This window comes from Hyaena hyaena, unplaced genomic scaffold, assembly GCF_003009895.1.
Source record: "Hyaena hyaena isolate Hyena2069 unplaced genomic scaffold, ASM300989v1 scaffold_410, whole genome shotgun sequence".
Taxonomy (NCBI): domain Eukaryota; kingdom Metazoa; phylum Chordata; class Mammalia; order Carnivora; family Hyaenidae; genus Hyaena; species Hyaena hyaena.
Genome location: NW_024081042.1, coordinates 1,128,145 through 1,147,943, shown reverse-complemented (window position 1 = coordinate 1,147,943; position 19,799 = coordinate 1,128,145). Strand labels below are relative to the sequence as shown.

The 19,799-nt window shown below is 37.6% G+C and overlaps 1 protein-coding gene across 2 annotated transcripts in view; it reads left to right on the top strand.

Moving 5' to 3' along the window:
* Positions 1–19,799, top strand: part of CDADC1 (cytidine and dCMP deaminase domain containing 1) — a 66,561-nt gene that overhangs the window by 10,816 nt on the left and 35,946 nt on the right. For both annotated transcript variants that reach the window (XM_039252169.1, XM_039252168.1), the window contains 2 exons: positions 10,288–10,465; positions 17,070–17,639. In XM_039252169.1, the coding sequence (XP_039108100.1) occupies positions 10,288–10,465; positions 17,070–17,639 (748 nt within the window). The remainder of the gene's footprint in view (positions 1–10,287; positions 10,466–17,069; positions 17,640–19,799) is intronic.

The following is a 19,799-nucleotide window of genomic DNA, read 5'->3' as shown; positions in this document are numbered from 1 at the left end:
AATTTGTAGAAGGTGGAACCTAACCGCATTAGTCTAGACTGCTATAGTGCTAAAAATTGGTAGAGCCGGTTTTTAGAAAGAAGTTGAGAATTCTCTTTATTTAGTCAATATTTAAAATATTTTAAAAAGTTAAGATGATCTCTGCTTTTGTTATGCTGAGCAAAATAAGTCAGGCAGAGAAGGACAAATATATGTTTGCATGTATAGGAGGATTAGGAGGAACTTAACTGAGGAACAAGGGGGAAAAGAAGGGGGGAATGGTGGGGGAGAGGGAGGGAGGCAAACCATGAGAGACTCTGGAATGCTGACAAAAACTGAGGACTGATGGATGTGGGGGGGGGAGGGGGGAAGGGGCATGGAGGAGGACACTTGTGGGAATGAGCACTGGGTGTTATGTGGAAACCAATTTGACAATAAACTATTTGTAAAAAAAAAAAAAAAAAAAAAGAAAAGATGATCTCTGCTTTAATTTTGCCTTTTACCACCTGTGGATCTTTTAGAAAGTCACATAATCTCTCCGGGCTTCACTTATCCATGTATAAAATCACAGGGTTTTCTAGAAGCTTAGTACTAAGTAGTTATAGATGAGATGGTATAAGAAGCAATTCATATTGACTTGGTTCTTGCCCTTTACTAGGTTAAACTGTACTTATTTTTCAGTAGAACACGTTAATGATAATTAAATCCTTCACTGTTTGGTTGAGAAAGGCTGGATTTAGAAAATTTCTGGTGTAAAACCAACATTAAGAAAAGTTTTTGGACCTAAAGAGAAATGTGCTTTTGTTCAAACTGTGTCCAGATAAAGAACTAAACAAAACTTTCATTTTATTAATAAATCAACTATAATAATATGATCATGAGATATGTTAAAAAACAAAATTCAACTGAGTAAATTTAAAGGTCTAGTTGTTTTACTCGATTCATGAATCGGGCAGCATCTTATATAATAGAGAAGAGCTTTGCAAAGCTGTAAAAATGGAAGACTTACACAGGCAGAAGGGGTGGGAAAAGGAAGTTACTAACAAAAAGTGGATTGTTTTAGCCAAGGTCACCTTCTTTTGGGGGACTACAGGAGTCTACCAGGTGGATTTCCTCACCAGCTGACCAGGAACTTCCAGTCTGACTGGCAAAAATTTAGTTAGGATAGGCATTAAGTCATAGTCTGGTGATGTGGGCTTAGCACAAGTGACTCCATTTGGGACCTGTTGTCTCTTGCTCAGACTCCTGAGAGATGTTATCTAAACTTTTAAGGCATTAGTGCCATCCCTAGCTATTGCTCTGAAATTCTTGCATTTTTTGCTGATCCTCTGTGTGGTATTCACAGATCATGAGTTCTGTTTTTGTTTTTGGTGTTTTTTTTTCTTCTGAATCTTTGTGGTATTCACAGGTCATGACCTTGGGTACATTTTTAAAGTCAGTTATTGTCGTTGTTCCTTTTCTGATGTTCCAGTCTTAGGGAGATGATTTGTTTGGTGATTAGTGGCTGTGAACACACATTTAAAGCTGTATTTTAGAGAATATAGTGTGCCAAAGAGACTACTATGATTATAAGCAGCATAAGACCCAAAATCTGGAGTGTGTTTGGAGCTGGGGTCCCCAGCACCCAAGCCAATCAAAATTGAATAAGTTAAAGGAGTGTTGAAGGAAACACTTTCTTTTCATTTTAATTAAAAAAAAATGTTTTCATATTTATTTATTTTGAGAGAGAGAGAGAAGAGGAGAGAGAGAGAGAGAAGAGAGAAGAGAGAATCCCTAGCAGGCTCCATGCTCTCAGCTCAGAGCCTGTTGCAGAGCTTGAACTCACAAACTGTGAGCCAAAGACGCTTAACTGATTGAACCACCCAGGCGCCCTGGAAAGAGACACTTTCTTAAGCCAAGTGGCTTGTTCAGTGGTTTTATGTAGCAGAGTTTCAACTTCCTCATAAGTGTTAATTTAAGTGCTGTAAGTAGTATTCACAGCACAGATACCTCCTTGTTCAGCCAAAAGATAATTAAGGGCCATCCTGTTTCCAAGAATGACTTCAGTCAGAAGGGCTAAGGATCTTTTTGGGTTGCTGTTTTTTAGCAGCAGATTCTATAATACTTTAAAGAGTTAAGGAGAGGTTCCTTATCATAGCCTCATTTGTACTCCCTCCTAACCAGGGAAGTGGATCTGCCAAAAGGGGCTAATTTTAAATCACATGTGCTTCCTGATAATTCTTGTTTGAGTCTGTGGCTCAGAACCTGAAAGGTGACAGCCATGGAGGCCAATAAAATTTAAGGGTATTAAAGTGTACAGGCAGCATCAAGGCAAGCCCACAGTCATTTGGAAGTTGGACTAACCCCTTTGTAATGGCCCAGGTATCATTTTCTTTCAAGTCCAAAGCAAGGTACAACATGGACAAAAGAATCATAAAGACCTCTGTGTTATAAAAATCAGGTAAAAGGATTATTAGACCGGGAAGGAGGAATAAAAAGAAATGTTTGGGATCTGACATCTTGGGAGAAGGCAATATACCTCAATGTTGGTGCCTTCTCTTCCTAGTGAATTTGATTTTGAGGTCTTCAGCTTTGCACAAGACCATATGTCAGGCAGAGCCTTCTTCAGCTGTGAGATGTGTACCCAGGGTTCAAGTCCCTGATGTTTGGTTGCCATCTGGATAGTGGGGAGGACATTGTATAGACTCTCCTAAGGAGATTCAAGGGCAGTCTTTGTTCTTAGTAATTCCAAGTCAGAAGCATGGGAGAAAATTGGAAATGTTATTTTGGAGAGTCATAGCCAGATATTTGAGGTAACTAGAAATCAGGATCTAGTCCAGTTTACAGGTATATAACAAAACCTCAGAGACTAAAGAATAAGAATCTAATATAGACAAAGGCAAAACATACTTTTTCTTTCTATAACTCCCATTTTTAAAAAGATAATTATAGTAAAACGAATTTGTTTTCATTAAACATGGCCTTATTATTTACATAAGTACAGCAAGAATAATGATTGGTCATATGAGCCCTTTTTTCATATGGCTTTGCAGGAACTTTTCATAAGGAATCTCACATTGATATCCTAAAAGCCTCTGAGTCCAAAGAGCTAAGCCAAGGACTTGCCATCAGATTTTTTCTACAGTATCTATAGTGTGGGTGGATTCTCTTTCCTCAGGGTCCCCCAAATATCCTGAGGTTCCCAGACCTGCCAAGAGGTAACCTTCCTTAGTTACCTGTAAAGACAGCTGGGAACTCTATAAGCAAGGTACCGGGCTGGTTTTTCCAAGTAGTTCCTTAAAGTGGCCATATCTGAGTCTATACTCAGTCTGTACTATCCAGTCTTTCCAATTGTGTTATAAGGAGACCAGATTCTCATTGAACTTGTGCAGATAACTGACTGAATTGCTATGGAAAGAATACTCAAGTTTCCAATTCTGGAGGGGTCAGATAAGGGGAAAAAGTAAATGTTTCATCTTTGTATACAATGGTATACTTTATCAAACTGCTTTAAGCTCTACATAACTTAAAAGAAAAGGTTTCCTTAAATTTGGAAAAATAGGACCAGCAATGTTTTAAACAAACTGTCATAAAATATTATAATTTTCCTTGTCAGTTCATTCAGTCCTATGTATTAATTACCTGTTCTTCTGGATTCCAGTTTTCCCATTAGTTCTAGAAATTTTTTACCCAGTTCAGTTTTTTTTAAATATTTTTAAAAGTTTTTTAACATTTATTTATTTTTGAGAGACAGGGGAGGGGCAGAGAGAGAGGGAGACACAGAATCTGAAGCAGGCTTCAGGCTCTGAACTGTCAGCACAGATCCTGACGTGAGGCCTGAACCCACAAACCATGAGATTATGACCTGAGCTGAGGTCAGATGCTTAGTTGACTGAGCACCCAGGTGCCCCTACCCAATTCAGTTTTATGATCTTAAAGCTATCAGAAACCTATACTTGTCAAAGTCCTTTCCATGAATCTCCTTGAAGATGAAGCTTTTCCAGGAACACTTTTACAAAAGCATCTGAGTAAAACTATAACTAATGTAAACAATAAAAGACTTAAAAATGCTCGATTGTTAATGATCTGATGAGAGCTCATTACAGTGTTATTACAAAGAAATTTGGTTATTTCTGTGACCTACAACATTTTAAGATAATAACTGGAATTATGACTGATAATGTTATACCAGGTGCCAGGAATTTTATAGTTTCAGGAGCACTTGTAACAATACCTGCACAAATACATTTTTTAGGCTTAATGTTATTTCTCATTTGAGAGTATTTCCCATGAAATATAGCATATCAATAAGCCTAATTAGTCTAATTAGCTTAACATCTCTCTCTCTCTCTCTCTCTCTCCCTCCCTCCTCTCTCTCTCTCTTTCTTAATAAGAAGAAAGAACCGTTCTTTTGTGATTTTCCAGGGACTTTTTGGAAAATCCCAGAGTTAACTCCAAAAAGACTTCATTTAGAATTTTATTTTTTATTTTTATTTTATTTTATTTTAGGGGGGATTTTGTCACAAATATCAAAAGGTTTTAAAACACTTAGACAAGGGGTGCCTGAGTGGCTCAGTTGGTTAAGCGTCTGACTTTGGCTCAGGTCATGATCTCATGGTTTGTGGGTTCTAGCTCCACGTTGGCTCAGGTCATGATCTCACGGTTTGTGGGTTCTAGCTCCACGTCGGGCTCTGTCCTGACAGCTAGCTCAGAGCCGGGAGACTGTCTTTGGATTCTGTGACTCCCTCTCTCTCTGACCCTCCCCTGCTCATGCTGTCTCTCTCTCTCTCTCTCAGAAATAAATAAAACATTAAAAAAATATTTAAAAAAAAACACTTAGTCAAATAAGATCATAAGTCACTGTGAAACACACTTATGTACCTACTTTAACCATAGTGATAAAGACTTTGAAGGTAAATACAGAATGTTAAGTAGTTTTTAAAAAATTAGCTCTTTTAATAGCAAAGAATCAACTTTTCTTAAGTAATCGAAGAGCTAATAAAGACAACATGAAACATGGGAGATTATTTTGATAAGACAGACACAAAATCTTTGTTTTATGGGTAGATTACTTAAAAGGTAAAGAAAAACTTTTTACAATCTCATCAAAAGACCAATAGTTCAAGAAAACTTTTTCCTTTTAACGAAGAGAAAACCAGATTTTACTTTTGTACCACCTTATTTTTGATATTAAAATACATTCGTTTAAATAAAACCTTGGGGCGCCTGGGTGGTTCAGTGGGTTGAGTGTCAACTCTTGATCTCAGCTCATATCTTGATCTCAGGGTCGTGAGTTCAAGCCCTTGGTTGGGTTCCATGCTAGGCATGAAGCCAACTTAAAAGAAATTTTTAAATTAAAAAATTAAAAAAATTTTCATTAAGCTTGTTCTAATCTTAGCCAGCTTGATCACACACAGTATTCCTTTCCAAAGTCTCCTTTTCGACAAATCTTCTGTAACCTTTTTGGTAACCCTTCAGATGTTGTCTTTCCTCTTTCCCATTCTGAAATAACCAGTGTCACTTTAGGACAAAATTACTTGCTTTTCCCTCAAAAAAAAAATGCATCTCCATCCTTTTTTTTCTGAAAGCACACATCCTACTTACCTTTGCATATGGAAATTTTTTTTATTATTTCTAGTAGCTTTAATTAAATATATTAGAATTTTTAATCCTTAAAGACCTTAATTTCTAATAAAAATAAAGAAGTAAACAATTGTGAACTGTCTTTTAGATTAACATTCTGTGGCTTGGCAAATTTATAAATACTTTTCATTATTTTTAAAAACATAAGCCTTCTCATTGTAAATTTTTCAGTGTGACACAAAACATGTTTACTAATAACCCCCCCAAATCTTTAGTTCCGCTATAAAAGGAAACTAAAAAGTAGATAAACCTATGTCCAGTAATTAATGTTTCTGTGTTTTATGTTATTTGGAAATAATCTAGATATTCAGTGACTGTCCATCATTTAATTTAACTTAGCAAAACTTTAAGGTTTTAGGTTACTGGAATGATTTGGGGAAACTATTTAAAAAGTTTGCCCAAAAACTTTTATCTCACTTACATCTATTTAGTTCACTTATTTTGAACAATTATATTTAGATTGCTTATGAAAATTTCATCATTCCAAGTTATTTCTCTACCTGACAGATTTTGTAACAGGGATAACATGAAATTATTTGACTAGTATAACCAGGTTGATTGAAGTTGTATGACTGCTTTATATTCAGTGTTGATAATTCTAAAGATTGTCTATGTTAATTAAACCAACAAGCTTAAATAAGCCTTAATACTGAATGTTTTTCCAGATCATGTGAACCTGAAAAGCATCTGGGTTAGTTTCAATTATATTTTGGAGAATTTTATGAATAATCTATATAAATACTTAATTTTCTTTAAGCCAATTAATTAATTAATCTTTTACATATTAATTTGGTAATACTATCCGGAGGTAGTAAATACCACACATCTACAATGCATGTACATAGATGCATGTAAACATATAGACTGATGCAAACAGAGACCTTATAGCTTTCATTTTAAGATTGTAGCCATGAGACAGGTATGATAATGCAAAACTCACTAGCTTATAAAAGAACAGTTTGTGGGGATGAGCACTGGGTGTTATGTGGAAACTAATTTGACAATAAACTATTTGTAAAGAAAAAAAAAAAAGAACAGTTGGAGTAAGTTAAATTTACCTACTCAGATGGCTAAATCTTTTTCTATATGTGGAGAAGACATTGAAGATTTGTATTTATCCTTGACAAACAATTTTATGAAGGCTGTAAACTAGATTTTGGACAAGGGACCTTCTGTAGCAGTTTGTATTTATAAAAAGCCTCCCCTACCCCACTTTTTTCGTTCAGTCTTAGGAACTGGGGATGGTTTAGATCAGAGTTTTTGGGGAAGACCCGGTAAAACATGTACATCTCAAAGGCATAGGGAAAGAACATAAGTTCCTCCAAAACTACTTACAAGCTTTTGAGATAAATGCGAGGGTTTTAGGGATTGGTAAAAAGAGTGGGTGGACTTTGAATTGTTGCTAGGGCTGCATTTCTGGTTTCGCAAAGATCTGTAAGATAAGAACAGTTGCTTTTAATTTCTCAAGGAATTGGATTGTAACGTAAATTCATAGGTTGGTCCACCCATCCAAACACATTAGTTTCAATACGCTTTTTTTTTTTTAAAAAATGTTTTTTAATGTTTATTTATTTTTGAGAGAGAGCATGAGCGGGTGATGGGCAGAGAAAGATGGAGATACAGAATCCAAAGCAGGCCCCAGGCTCTGAGCTAACAGCACAGAGCCCGATGCAGGGCTCAAACTCACAGACTGTGTGAGATCATGACCTGAGCCGAAGTCGGACACAAAAACCAACTAAGCCACCCAGAAACCCCTTCAATATGCTTTTTATATCGATGAAAATATTTTCAATGAAGGTGGAATTCAAAAGACTTCTATGTTCTGGATTTTGAGTTGTTTGTAATGTTTTAGTAAACCCGTCCACAAAAGCTTGGGAAGGTTTTTTTTCTTTTCCTTTGTATTCATAGTTTTTATATTAGCTCAGGGGAGAATACCAAAGAAAAACTCCTATCAAGCCTTGAATACCAGTTTTTAATCTGGCCAACTTCTGACCACAGAAAGTGGTACTTAAAAAAAAAAAATCCTTTAAAATTTTTTTTTTTTTATGTTTTATTTATTTCTAGGAGACAGAGAGAGACAGCGCGAGCAGGGGAGGGTCAGAGAGAGAGGGAGCCACAGACTGAAACAGGCTCCAGGCTCCGAGCTGGCAGTCAGCACAGAGCCCGACGCGGGGCTCGAACCCACGAACCGCGAGATCATGACCTAAGCGAAAGTCGGACGCTTAACCGACTAAGCCACCCAGGCGCCCCAAAAAAATCCTTTTAAATATCAGTCAATTTTTAGCTGAGACAAACAGTAAATATTCCTGGCAGTTTTAAATAACTCCTTGGACTCAAGCGGCATCCCCAAAGAGGGTACAAAAGATCTTTTTTTTCTTCTCTACTGGTTTCCATAGATAGAGATCAAGGAGAACAGACTCTGGTAAGAGTTCTCACACTAAGGCAACTTCGCCTTTCCTAGGACACATCTGCAAGCTCCTACTGGAGTATAAAGTAGGGTGTAGCTTTGGTATCTTCCAAAATTTGGCAAGGTTTTCCATTAATTTTAAATTCAGTTTCCCTTGGCTATTTAAGGGAATAGGTAGCAATTTACCTGACACTCCCTCAGAGTCCTGTCAACCCTCCTTCAAGGGTAGAGATGAGGCCGTGTGTAAGGCCACCAACTTGGTGGACTTTAGTTTATGGTCTTGCAGTCTTCTCAGAGTGGAAAGATGACTTCGAGCATTACTAAAAATGAGTACTCAAATAAAGGAGGATAGAGAGTAATAGCAGGAGTTAACTCAGTCTTACAGTCTTATTTTATGTACCTCTTGTGTTTTTAAATTTTCACGAGCCTTTTGCAACGAATCTTTCAATGAAGGTATTTGGGAATTTTGAAGCCTTTTGGAGGCTTCTACATGCAGGTTAAAACAGGTACATGCCATTCTGTTTGTTTGATTGGGAACCCTTGCTTTTAGGGTGATCTTTGTTTTTTAATTTTTTAAATGTTTTATGTATTTTTGAGAGATAGAGACACCGTGAGCAGGGGAGGGTCAGAAAGAGAGGGAGTTACAGAATCCGAAGACAAGCTCCAGGCTCTGAGCTAGCTGTCAGCACAGAGCCCAACGTGGGGCTCGAACCCACGAACCATGAGATCATGACCTGAGCCGAAGTCAGACGTTTAACTGACTGAGCCACCCAGGGTACCCTCTTTTAGAATGATCTTAACTGATTCTACTATTCCTCATAATGTCCATTGTGTTCTAGGTTGTAATTTACCTGAGGGCTTATAGCAGTTTGGTAGGACCCTAGCCAAAAATGGAGGTTAACTCATATTTTCTGTTCAGCCATAGCTAGTGGTAAACGGGGTTCAGCCCACATTTCCTTCTGGTCATATTTTGGGGGCCCCAACCTGATGGTTGCCAAGCCAGCTTCTTAAGGACACAAAATATGCTTAGTAAGATTTTGTCATTTGGTAGATATTTATAGCTTCCAGGATGATAGTTTTTAGACTTAAAATAAGCAAGTATGCTAGAGGGTGGTATGCTATGGAATTTAAGGACCTCTCTCTCTTTTTTTTTAAGCTAAGTGGGTTTCTCAAAGGCAGATTAATACCTAAGAGGAACATGCTGCTTGGTTGAGGATTGTGTGATGTTTTACACTGTACATAGTTGTACCAAAATTTTCTGAGGTTGGTGGGTGACCTGTCAATGTAACAACCATCTTATCCTAACACAGGAGTCTTAGAGTTGGGTGGCAAGTTAATAGCTTTTAAAAGTTGAACCCATGTCCAGCAATTTTGCAGCTCTTGGTCTCCAGGATTCCAATTAGCAATGGACTTTATCTACAAAAAAATAAGACAGACATGTTCACTTTAATACACCAGCAATAACCAAGAAGTATTCCCCCAACCTGTCCCAGAGAAGGACTGGCACACCACTACCAAATCTCAACAAATGGGGACCATAGCCTAGGATTCCACATACTGGGAAGCTATAGATTGAACCTACGAGGAGTTCCCAGTGTGGAATCTGAGGGTTAAATCAAGGGCTGGGATTTCCATTCAAATGGGGAATTTTGGACTGGAAAGCCAATTAGATTAGGAGCTCAGTGCAAAGAAAGCAGAGCTCAGAACCAAGAGGAACTTAGATCATGGCCCTTAGAAATGGCAAGAAGGACAGAGAGCTCAAAGGGCTTGCGGGTATCATGTTTGTGTTTCTTGTTGTCCCTGAAGCCATCAGAAGTTTTCATTTGGATCCAAATGCTCCCATCAAATCTGTTAAAAAAAAGAACAAAGTTCAACAGAGTAAATTTAAAAATCTGATTGCTTTATTCAGTGATTCATGAATTGGGCAGCATCCCATCTAGTAAGTAGAGAAGAGCTCTGCAGAGCTATAAAGATGGAAGACTTCTACAGGCAGAGGGACATAAAAAAGAAGCTACTACCAAAAAGTGGATTGTTTGAGTCAAGGTCACCTTCCTTCAGGGACTGCTGGAGTCCACCAGATGGATTTCCTCACTAGCTGACCAGGAAATTCAAGTCTGACTAGTTGTTATGTTAGTGGGAAAGGATGAAACTGCCATTAGGTATTAAGTCTCAATCTGATGACACGGGGTTAGCACAAGCAGCAACTCCATTTGGGACCTGTTGTTTCTTTTTTAACAGATGTTATAACTAATACATTATTATTTTGTATCTTAACGTAGGTGAAGAGAACTGGCCTTGTGGTGGTGAAAAACACGAAAATTGTTGGTCTCCATTGTTCTAGTGAAGATTTACATGCAGGGAAAATTGCTCTTATAAAACATGGGTCAAGGCTGAAAAACTGTGATCTTTATTTTTCTAGAAAACCATGTTCTGCTTGTTTGAAAATGATTGTAAATGGTAAGTATAGATAAGGTTTGGTTGGGGATTAATAGTATTTATCTAAGAATAATCAAGATATATTGCTTTCACACCACTAAGATAATTTACAACTGTAAATACATATCAGAATACAGTTGATACACTGTAAGCAGTGTCAGAAAAACAGATTCTGGTCTCAGCCCTGCCACTGACTAATTACATGACTCTTCCTGTTTTAGTAGACTACTGCTAGCTGCTATAACAAACACCAGGTATTAGTCCAACATAGGTGCTGGTGAACAGCAGGCAGCTTTTCTTCATGTGGCTGTTTCATGGGTGTAGGCATCCTCTGTCACACTGCCACTGTTGTCTTCTAGAGCCTTGAGTCCTCTATAGCCAGAGGCCAACTGACACAGAGCATAGGAAGGCATACCTGCTTCTAAAAACACTGGCCTTTCTGTTCACATCCACTGTGGGCTCTGTAGTTCCTGGCTGAGCAGCTGTTTTCCAATGACTGTTCTGTACTTCAGAAGGCAAAGCACAGATTGTTAATGTTTAACTATTTATCTCTGCTGCATCAGACTATCACTAAAGCTCTTTATGCTTATGATTCTATATTTTTTTAAGTCTATTTCTTTATTTTGAGAGAGTGAGAGAACGCACACAAGCGGGGGAGGGGCTGAGAGAGAGGAAGAGGGAAAATCCTCAAGCAGGCTCTGTGCTCAGCATGGAGCCTGATGTGTGGCTCCATACCACGAGCCATGAGATCATGACCTGAGCCGAAATAACCAACTGAGCCACCCAGATGCCAATTAGGATTCTATTTTGTAGCCAGGTAAGTATGCAGACCATTCTCCCATTTAAAAAATATTGTATCTTTTACATAGGCAGCATGATATTGTAACGGAGAATATGAATTATATATTTGGTTTTCATCCCATTCCTGGCACAGAGCAACTAAAAGCCTTGGAATTTCCAGAGTGATGAACGTGATAGAGGTGTTTTGTTATTCCCGACAAGCCCCCTTCAGCCACACCTGAGTTTGTTAGAGAAGTGACTTTTGGGAAACTCCACTGATGGGGGCCTGGTTGCCAGGACAGCTAAGCGGGTGACTAGAGGGTTGGAGATTTCAACCTCACTCTTCAGACCCTGGAAGGAAAGAGGGACTGGAGTTTTTGAGTTCCGTTACCAGTGTCAGTAATTTAATCAGCTGTGCTTCTGTAATGAAGCCTCCTTAAAAACCCAAAAAGGTGGGGTTTGGAGAGCTTCTGGGGAGGAAAAAACAAAAAGGCTTATATAGTTATTAATCTCTTCCTTCCAGTTGCTGTTTCGGTTATTTGTGTTACAACTTAAAGTAACACATCATCGAATACCAAATGAGTGATAGAGACTGTTAAGTAGTACATGAACTCAGAAGCAAAATAGTGATCCATGCAGGTTGGCATGTTATGAAAGACTGGGGCTTAATCTGGATCTTGATGGATCAGATATAGAGGAAGAAGAAAACATTCCTGGTCAGGGAGACGGCACATGTGAGAAGCAAAGTTCTAGGAGTCAGTGATTTGAAATGGAGAATTATTATTGGAAAGAATAGTGGCAGATGGATTAAAATGAGAAGTTGGGACTTTAATGGAGAACTTTGAAGAACAGTGTATGACCTTTGTCTTTGTCTTATGGAACAGAGTTTGTACACTTGTTTTGAGGAAGAGCTATTTTTATTTACATGAAAGTCTTAAGAGTAAAGATCAGATCCATAGTAAAGGCAGTGCCCTTGAGCTACATACAAGTGGAGGCACGTCCAGAAGCAGTGGTCGTGTAGCTAGAGCCTTCTGGCCTGCAGCAAGTATTTCAAGCAGGTAGAGCACAGATACTACTGATTTTGTAGTCTTTTCCCTGCCATTATAAATAGAGAGATAGGGATTTTTTTCTTTTCTTTGTTAATTAATTGTGCAGATTGGATATTCATTTTATTAGATCACGTGTTAATTGACGTATAAACTCTATTAATGATAGATAATATGTAGCCATGGAACCTTCTTGAGCAGGATGTAACATGATTAAAATTACTATTATTACTTTTGAATTTTTTGTTATTGAAACAGATAAGAGGTTGAGAGCTCATTATGCTGGGTGTAAACATGGTATAAAATAGGGTGGAGATGGTGACATTGATATAGAAAGAAAAGTATGTGAAAAGAGCAAAACATTTGTTGACTGATCACTTCTAGAGTCAAGGGAGAAAAATGAATAAAATATAATTGTGTTTTGTGCTGAGCTGACTATGCTGAAAGCAGTCTTAATAGCCTCAGAGCTATTAGAGAATTAGAATTAGAAAGAATTAGAAAAATAGGGGAGTGCAAGTAACTCACCACTGCTTGATGTCTTTTGAGTTAAGATGTTTGAACTTGGCAAAACAAATAATTAAGTGTGGAAAATCAAGAAGGACCTACAATGGAAATGCTTTCCTGTTAATGTTAAACCCATATATAAATAAAATTGTGGTTCTATTAGGCTTATATATTTTATCTTGGGAAGGGTCATGGTTTAACCCCATGCTATAACGAAGTTACTTTAGTTACAATTACTATTTAGTCAGTTGCTAAGGAAACATTTCTAAAGCATGGTTGTTCTCAAAGTATAGTTTGTGGATTCCTGATGGTCCACAAGATCAAATTGTTTTCATAATAATACTATGTTTATACTAATAATACCAAAACAGTGATGAGTAAAAACTGTTGCCATGGTATGAATCAAGGCTACAGTAGTCCTTGTACTCTTTGTGGACATGAACTTGGAGTTAAAAAAGAGGGTTTCATGGGGTGCCTTAGTGACCCAAATTGGCTAAGTGTCTGACTAAATTTTGGCTCAGGTCATGATCTCACAGTTGGTAAGTTTGAGCCCCGCAACAGGCTCTGTGTTGACAGCATGGAGCCTGCTTGTGATTCTCTCTCTGCCCCTTCCCTGCTTCTTCGTTCGTTCTCTAAATAAATAAATAAATAAACTTGAAGAAAAGAGCGTTTCATGTAAGAATGTCCTTGATGAAACAGTAAAAATTATTAATTTTATTAAGTCCCAACCCTTGAGTTCACATTTTTTTAATATTTGGTGTGAAAAAAATAGGAGGTGGACCTAAAGCACTTGTGCTACAAACCTGAGTATGAAGGTTACCTGAAGGAAAGCCACTTAACATGTACAGTTGTTTGAGTTATTGTATCCAAACTAACTGGACTTTATGAGTCGGCTCCTTGGTGGAGTTGTCATAGAAAGGAAACTTTATTTGCAGCAAATAAGGGGCTATGGGCAAGCAATGAGAGCTGGTATCAACTGGATGGGGTCTTGGGCTCCTTGTCTCTGGTAAGGAATGCAGGTCCTTGTTTACTTTTGAAACAGCACTGTGAGTTTTTACCACTGAATTACTGTGACTGAAATGATTAGGCTATTTCCAGGCCTGGTAGATATTGTTAGTTTTTGCATTCCCTTTGTTCCCTTAAAATCCGTTGGTGTTTTTAAAAAAATTGTTTAATGTTTATTTACTTTTGAGAGAGAGAGAGAGAATGGGAGCATGAGAGCAGGGGAGGGGCAGAGAGAGAGACACAAAATCCAGAGCAGGCTCCAGGCTCTGAGCTGTCAGTACAGAGCCCCACATGAGGCTTGAACTTACAAACAGTGAGATCATGACCTGAGCCGAAGTAAGATGCTTAACCACTTAACCAACTGAGCCACCTAGGTGCCCCTTAAATCCTTTTGCATTTCGTTGTAATTCTGACACTTCCTAGGAAGTTTTGCAAGAAATGTGTCAGGGCTACGAGAGCTGGTAGGCGTAGATTGAGGAGCATAGCTGGGGGCCTAAAATGACATCTCTTTCTTTTTCTGGGGACCCCTAACTCTTTATGCTTATGTTATGAACTGAACTTTCCATTTTTTTTCTTCAGGGAACACTGTGAACTAACAAACTGTAATTTTCTAGACTTGGCTGCTTGGCAGCATTCTCTCAAAACAACTGATGGTATTTGTTACCAATAATAAAAGTTGAGTCTTCAAGTGGCACTCGGGTGGCTCAATTGGTTAAGCATCCAACTCTTGCTTTTAGCTCAGGTCATGATCTCACAATTTGTGAGTTTGAGCCCTGCTTAGGATTCTCTCTCCCTCTCTCTCTGCCCCTCCCCCACTTGTGTGCATGCCTTCTCTCAAAATAAGTAAATGAAACTTAAAAAAAAGTTGAGTCTTTAAGTGAAAATTAAAATTTTGAAAAACTTCCACCATCATGAGCAACATGTAGTTTCCTGACACTTAAAGACTCTTCTGATGTGATATCAATGATGGTCATATAATGAATAGGACTTTTTTTAATATTGTAAAATCAGTAAGCCAGTATTTCCAAATGACCGATGCATGATGGTACAAAACCATGCATGAGTGAAAGTGAAGTGCACAATACACCAATGGACTTTAACATAATTGTACAAAAGGTTTGTTGCTATATTTCAGATTCCACATTATAACTAACCTTTAAGAAATTATCCCTTGTAGGTTCAGTCGTTTAAGCATCCGACTTCAGCTCAGGTCATGATCACATGGTTTGTGGGTTCGAGCCCCGCATCGGGCTCTGTGCTGACAGCTAGCTCGGAGCCTGGAGCCTGCTTCCAATTCTGTGTCTCCCTCTCTCTCTGACCCTCCGCCGCTGTTCACGCTGTTTCTCTCTCTCTTTCTCTCTCTGTCTCTCTCTCTCTCAGAAATAAATAAAAAATATTAAAAAAAAAAAAAGAAATTATCCCTTGTCAAATTTTTATGTAGTGTCAAAGAAGAATATTCAGTTACCCAAAATGGCTGTTAAAATATTCCTTTTTCAACTACACATCTTTGTGAGGCTGGATACTTTTCATATACTTCAGTGAAAACAACCTACGACGACAGATTGAAAGCAGGAGCAGATTTGAGAATCCAGCTGTCTTCTGTTAAGCTAAATAACGAAGAAATTTGTAAACATTTAAAACAATGCCATTCTTCTCAGCTAGCTTTTGTTGCTGATTTGGAAAATACAGCCTTTTTTTTTTATATTGAACTGTTACTTATATTAATGTATAGTACATTCTCTATTCCTTTAATGAATTGATAAATATTTTTTGAAATTTGAACTTTCCAATACAGTAAATATCAATAGGTATAATCTACATAAACAAAGCTGTTTGGAGTTCTCATTAATTTTTAAGAGTGTAATGACATCTGAGACCAAGAAAATCTGAAAACCTCTGCTTAGCATCTGTCACTGGTACAGGAACATTTGTTCAAGACTAGTCATCCCCTCTTCTCCTTAAATCAGGATTGCTAGAAGCAACCAGATGCTTAGATGAAAGATTGACTATCACTACTGAGTAGGAAATAGATTATGAGAACTCCAACAGAGGGAAGGTGAAATGCAGCCACAGGAAAACTTCTGATATTAGCTCTGAGGCCTTCAAAATTGATTTATAACCTGAGCCACAGTAAGACTCAGGAGTAGCAGGGGGTAGATAGAAACGTGCCCTTGTTCAACTAAGGCTTTTTAGTTCATCTGTTACTTTGAACGTAGGACACCCTGTGAGCCATCCGTCTTTTTCACTTCTGGGCACAGTCATAAAAAAGTCTCTCCTAGCTGAGATTGCATGAGATATTAGCAAAGGGGTCTCTTTGTAAATGACTAATTTTGATGAACGTTTTGAGTGCTTAACGCTATACCCTGTATAAGGCATTTCATTGTTCTCTCTCGAATTCAAAAATTTTTTTTCATCTGTTTGTAATCTAGTTTTGTTTTCTATTTTGTAAATTGATCATATGATTTTGCCTCTCTTGAGGCCTTATTCTTATCAATTCATACGTGCTACTAATAAAATCTTCTCTGTATATTAAAGATTACTAACCTACTGTCACATTGAAAATTCTAGTTTATTGTCTTGTTTTTAATTTTGTAGACTTAAAAGATTAATATTGTTTTCCCATCCCCCCAGCACACACACACACACACACACACACACACACACACATTGTTGCTCTCACATTATTTTGACCATTTAGGTTTTTTTCTATATTTTTACTGTTTTAAACAGTGCTGCACTAAATATATGCATGCATGAATTTTTTTGTTTCTATTTAGAATAATTTATTTTTTTTTATTTAAAAAAATTTTTTAATGTTTTATTTATTTCTAGGAGAGAGAAAGAGAGAGACAGCGTGAGCAGGGGAGGGTCAGAGAGAGAGGGAGTCGCAGACTCTGAAACAGGCTCCAGGCTCTGAGCTGGCAGTCAGCACAGAGCCTGACGCGGGGCTCGAACCCACGAACCGCGAGATCATGACCTAAGCGAAAGTTGGACGCTTAACCGACTAAGCCACCCAGGCGCCCCTGTTCTTTTGATTTTTTGCAATTATTTAAAACTATAAAATCCATTCTTAAATCTCCCAGCTGTACAAAAACAGGCAATGAGACAGATTTGGCCCATGGGCTATAGCAACCTATAGTTTGCCAACCCTCTGTATTATAATTGACTTCATAATAGACATTTATTATATTGGGACCTCTGGATCTACCACAATGATACGGTGGATTTATCAAGAAAACCCTTAATTTCAGCATGTATCTGATAACTATCTTTCATATTTTATATTTCAGCTGGAGTTAACCGAATTTCATACTGGCCTGCTGATCCAGAAATAAGTTTGCTTACTGAGGCTTCTAGTTCTGAAGATGCAAAGTTAGATGCCAAAGCAGTGGAAAGATTGAAGTCAAATAGTCGGGCCCACGTGTGTGTCTTACTTCAGCCTTTGGTGTGCTATATGGTGCAGTTTGTAGAGGAGACCTCTTACAAATGTGACTTTATTCAAAAAATTGCAAAAACACTGCCGGATGCTAACGTTGACTTTTATTCTGAATGTAAACAAGAAAGAATAAAAGAATTTGAAATGTTATTTTTGGTTCCAAATGAAGAAATGCATAAGCAAATACTAATGACTATAGGTTTGGAGAACCTATGTGAAAATCCTTACTTTAGCAATCTAAGGCAAAACATGAAAGACCTTATCCTACTTTTGGCCACAGTAGCTTCCAGTGTGCCCAACTTTAAGCACTACGGATTTTATTGTGGTAATACCGAACAGATTAATGAAATTCACAATCAAAGTTTGCCACAAGAAATTGCAAGGCACTGCATGGTTCAGGCCAGGTTATTGGCATATCGAACTGGTGAGTTATATGCTTAGTACATAAATTGGGGCTGATTGATTGGGTTGTGATTGTCTTAGAAGTGAAATGGTATTCATCTCATCCATGGTAGAGTTCATTTACTCTTAGTACTGAAGTTTTGCTGGTCTTTATATCTATAGAAGTTAGTGAGACCCTTGAGTAGACAACTCAGCAGTTTTAGGATTCCTTGTGGCCTTATATTCAGTGCTACATTTATAAATCAGTGCCTGATCATGTAGGCCCTTCTTTCTGCTTCCTGCTTTTGTGTTCTCATTGTTCATTGAACCCTACACTAGAGATGGGACAAAAAGAGAAAGAGAACCAAAAATTATTTTTAATTAAATTCTCAATATTTTGTATGTATTCAGTATTTAATAAAAACTTTGAAAATCTTTACAATAAAAAAAAAGGATCAAAATAACTGAATTAAAGGAATATTGACAAATTCTTCCCATTGCTGGTATGTCTTCCATCAGCAGGTTGAGAAATCAAATATTTTTAGCTTTATTAAGTTGTGCATGAGTGTATATGTGAAAAAGGAAACTGTTACTTGGGAATTTTCTTTATTGTGATAAACGATGGCATCTATATTTTCCAATCATAGGACATTTTCACATCTTACCAGACATAAGATTTTTCAAAGTAGAATCTGGATCACTTTTTAAAATGTGACTTTGAAATAAGGGGGAAAAGATACAGGCAGGAGGAGCAGTAGAGTCAGATTTGGTGAAAGGAGGATTTTTTTTTTTTTTTAGCTTATTCCATGAAAGAAGGAGAAGGAAGGAAATCTTAAGAAAGGTCCATACAAATCCCACTGGTCTGCACTATATTCTAAACAAAGACCACAAAGTGCTTTCAGTAGGAAGCATATCAGAATCACAAAACTTTTATTAAAAAGCGCAAATGCTCCGATTTCAACCCAGACCTACTGAACAGAGCTCCTAACGGTGCGGCCTAGGTTTATGAATTTTTAAAGTTCTGCAAAGGATTCTGCCATTCAGCAGGTTTAATAATCACTCAACTCTTTTATTAAAGAATGTAGTTCTACTACAGGCATAAGCAGTATGACTCCAAACAATTGTGTATAAGTCTGATTTAATGTAATTATGTTGTATCGTGTGCTGCATATTAGTCTCTGCCAGAATCAGCTTTGTAAAGAATTTTTCTCTAAACCATTCTGGAGGGGCAGAAACATAAACAGGAACAGCTGTTACAGCTATAATTCACTAATTCTCCTTTGCTAATTAGAATTCAGTTGATTCCAGAGTGAGCGTAAGCTGGGAGATCAGAATCTGCTGTTCTTTTACTTGATCTCAGTACCTCTTCTCATAGAAGACCATCTCATCATACCACATATGATTCCAGTGTGTAAAGATGCAGTGATACAAATTTGCAGTGATAACAGATACAAATTTGTATCTATGTTCTTTACAAGATACTCTAAATTTATCCACTATTTCTGTGCAGAATTTTATACATAAAGTTGTGCTTCTGCACTTGGTGGGTAACTTAAAAGATTTTTCCAGGTTAATTTTTTTATTGTGAATAACGTTTTTGCCTGGAACCGAAATCATGAATAGGATGCAACTCTGTCACACACTCCACTCCACTCTCTGCTTCCCAGGGAAGAGAACCATCATTTTTTCCTTAGCACTAAGCATGGAGTGCTGAATGGATAAAGGAAGTCTTTTAATATCCAAAGGTAAATGGTCTGCAATCCCTTATCCAAAATTCTTGGAGCCACATGAAAAGGAGTTCAGAATTTTACAGATTTTGAAAGGTAATATGGTACATGTATATGATGCAGCACTCCAGGGGGTACAGTGCATGATAATCAAGCACATACATGTGGAGTAGAATGTATGAATATGTGCACTAAATATTTGGTCAGGTGTGGCCATGAAATAAGTACATCAAGCTGTCAAACAACAACTTGGTAAAAGGGATTTCAGAAAACAAATTCTGGACCTGTATAATGGTAACAATTACTAAGTACCTAGAATGTGTCAGGCACAGAGCAGGGCAATTTATATATGTATCTCATTTAACACCGAGGGCAGTACAGCAAGGTAGATACCCCCCGTGATAAGCGTGTCCTTATAACTCAGGCTTTTAATTTCACACTGCTTAGCTTGCTTTGACTTTATTTCACCCTATAGG